The sequence below is a fragment of the Arachis ipaensis genome, chromosome B05, assembly GCF_000816755.2.
Source record: "Arachis ipaensis cultivar K30076 chromosome B05, Araip1.1, whole genome shotgun sequence".
Lineage (NCBI taxonomy): Eukaryota > Viridiplantae > Streptophyta > Magnoliopsida > Fabales > Fabaceae > Arachis > Arachis ipaensis.
The window spans coordinates 1,954,811-1,957,895 of record NC_029789.2 but is presented as its reverse complement, the minus strand read 5'-3'; the positions used below and the strand labels follow the sequence as shown (position 1 = coordinate 1,957,895).

At 36.8% G+C, this 3,085-nt stretch overlaps 1 protein-coding gene across 2 annotated transcripts; it reads left to right on the top strand.

The window, feature by feature from the left end:
* On the top strand, positions 208-2,159 carry LOC107642397 (cyclin-dependent kinase F-4). 2 transcript variants are annotated; one of them, XM_021122780.1, is made up of 7 exons: positions 208-554; positions 633-684; positions 768-1,369; positions 1,453-1,531; positions 1,611-1,679; positions 1,773-1,862; positions 1,950-2,159. In XM_021122780.1, the coding sequence occupies exons 3-7, from the start codon at positions 1,362-1,364 to the stop codon at positions 2,133-2,135; spliced, it is 432 nt and encodes a 143-aa protein (XP_020978439.1). In that variant the 5' UTR covers positions 208-554; positions 633-684; positions 768-1,361; the 3' UTR covers positions 2,136-2,159. The 2 variants fall into 2 exon arrangements, with proteins under 2 accessions (XP_020978439.1, XP_020978438.1); XM_021122779.1 differs by lacking the exons at positions 633-684; positions 768-1,369 and having other exon boundaries at positions 208-497.

Genomic DNA, 3,085 nt, shown 5'->3' with positions numbered 1-3,085 from the left:
TTTTGGGATTCAGCTTGGTCTATACATGATTGGTTTTGTGGAGTCAGTACTTGCATAGTTTCGTTACTAAATAGTAAATATTAATCCGGAAAACGTTCACTTGTTGGATAGGGTTTTTCTAATTTCACTGTTTTTATTAGAGCATCTGAAGCTATAAGCTGTCTAATTTCTGTCACTCAGCATTCTGTTGATACTTTTGTTTTTGCTCTTATTAATATAGGGAGACATGTTAACAATGTGCATTCTGGGATTTATAATCCAATCTAAGGTTTGGACCCGGTTATCTGCTGCAGGTTGGCCTGAATTTGAATCCAAGTAGTTGTGATATATTTTCCCAGACATGGAGGGAGTTAGTTTCTCGACGAATTGCTACCAGTATCGGTTTTTTGCATTCCAAGAAGTGCTCGACTGGCGGTTCTTCATCATCGGAAATTTTCTTCTGGTTTCCTTTGTTAATTGCACTTAGTGTTCTGCTCCCGTTTAATGATCGGCACAGGGTACGTGATGCTAGTTTCTTCTGATACAGGTGCTGCATCTTTAGTGCACTTGTACAAGTAAGAACTTTTTCTTTTTCTTGTTTTGGATGACACACCAATCCAATGGTAGCTTCTTGATCATTGTTCCCTTGGCAGTGCATTGCTGACCCAACACTCAGTTATTATATCTGGTAGAACCTCTTCTGGGGTAAGAATCTACAATGGAGAGCCTCAACAACAATTGTCTGTTTAGATTTATCAAAATCTAATATAATATTTCTTCCTTTACAGGGCTGAAGTATATAGATTGGTGACTGTATACTGGATGCTGACTAGTCTTTGAGTGAAGCATTTGCGTTGAATCATTGCAGACTGTAGTTTTCTGGCAATTGTCTTCTTGTTGCTCTTGATGGGGTATAGTTGGTGACGATACATCAGTTACCTGAAAGTTCTGAAACAAATACTGCATAGTTTAGATGAAGTAGATATTACCATAGTCTTGAAGTCTTGGGTCACAGTGATTTTAGCTAGAGATTAATGCTAATGCTTTGATCACTCTTGTGGTTGGACCTGAGAACCTGAGAAGCATCAGTATGATCTCTGGTACTTGTTCATTTCTACTACCGTTGTCCTGCAACCATTATAAAGCCGTGGGTCTATTAATGAATAAGGCTGTGCAGCCCTTCCATCAGATAGTTTCTGCTTCCATGCCCTGTTTTGCTACGACAGAAAATTGATGGTGGATTTTGCTGGATCAGCAGTCATCTGTTAATATCTTATATACCTCTGAGCATCATCTGCAATAGATAAATGCCATCTATCATTTGTGTTTTTGTTTACTTTAGTTGAATAAAGAAAGAGCTGATTTGTATTTTCACGGGAACAATGGAGAGGTTCGTTTTCCCCAGAAGTTGCTATCCCCTTCCTTATACCCGTATGTTAGAATTTCTTACAAATTTTTTGGTTGTGGATACAGGTACAAGTTAATTAAGGAAGTTGGTGATGGAACGTTTGGGAGTGTTTGGAGAGCTATTAATAAGCAAACTGGAGAAGTTGTAAGTGTGCTCCAAGTTGCATGATCAATGTGCTTCATTTGATGTTTGCTTTAGTAATAATTAAGTCATAAAATTGCAGGTTGCAATTAAGAAAATGAAGAAGAAATATTACTCTTGGGAGGAGTGTGTAAACCTGAGAGAAGTCAAGGTGTCTCATTTTGCCGATCCTTCTGAAACCTTATTTGCCATATGGTTTTTTATTTTCTGTTTATAACTTACTTCAATTTCTCTTGGTTTACAGTCACTAAGAAAAATGAACCACCCAAATATTGTGAAGCTAAAGGAAGTTATTCGAGAAAGTGACATTCTGTACTTTGTTTTTGAGTACATGGTGGGTGGCCAGTTCTTCATTAGATGTGGTCTGCATCATCTTGTGCAAAGTCCAGTAATTGATGTTTCAATTTTTTGGGTGATTTAGGAATGCAACCTGTACCAACTTATGAAAGACAGGGAGAAGATGTTTTCTGAAGGTGAAGTTAGGAATTGGTGTTTTCAAGTTTTCCAAGGTCTTGCTTATATGCACCAGCGTGGATACTTCCACCGTGATCTGAAGCCTGGTACGTTTATCATTGCATCCGAATCCTTTGTTAAATGTGCTATATGATAAAATAGAGAACATGCTTTTTGAGTATGTTAGCCTTTTTTTTTTCAAACTTCTCAAGAATTACCTAGCTTTTTCTATAAATTATGCATCGTTTTGGTTGACATTTTAATGAAGTTGTTATTGTGCAGCAAATGGAGATTTATACTATGGTCTATTCTGATTTTGGCCTAGCACGTGAGATCAGTTCACAACCACCCTACACTGAGTATGTCTCCACACGGTGGTAAGTGCTTTCAACTTTTGTATGTAATTTGTTCAGTTGTGTATTGTGCAGTTTATAAGTTGTACGCTGGCTTCTGTTAGGTATCGTGCTCCTGAAGTGCTACTTCAATCTTATCTGTATAGCTCCAAAGTTGGTAAGTATATGCTTTAAACAGCGATAATGATCAAATTAATACTGTTTGGAGTGATGATAAGTACCATTTTATTTACTGAATTTTCTGTCACTCATTTAGACATGTGGGCAATGGGTGCTATAATGGCTGAACTGTTCTCTCTTCGTCCTCTTTTCCCTGGTGCCAGGTAGTCTCTCTCTCTCTCTCTCTCTCTCAAATACGATCTTCCGTCGAAGATCTTATGTCGTGTTATCGATGTTAAGTGTCTGGTAATGTTTATCTTTTTTTGGTTCCTTATGTTGTGTTATGTGTTCTTGATTGGTAATGTTTATCTAATAATTTTTAGTCCTGGTTTTTGTGAATCTACTTCAAGTTTCAAATGGCACTTTCAAACATGTGCTACTGACCAATTTCAATATGATAATGCCTGAATTCAAAAGGAAAAGAAAGAAAATAGAAAACAAGTACTTTAGTAGCACAAAAAGTCAACTTTAAAAGTTTGACACATTGTAATTTGATCTTATATATTGATGGGTAAATTACTTTAATTAGTAAGAATCTCTAATCCACAAATGTTTGTGTTTTGGCTGCTGGAATCAGACTATTTCGTGAACA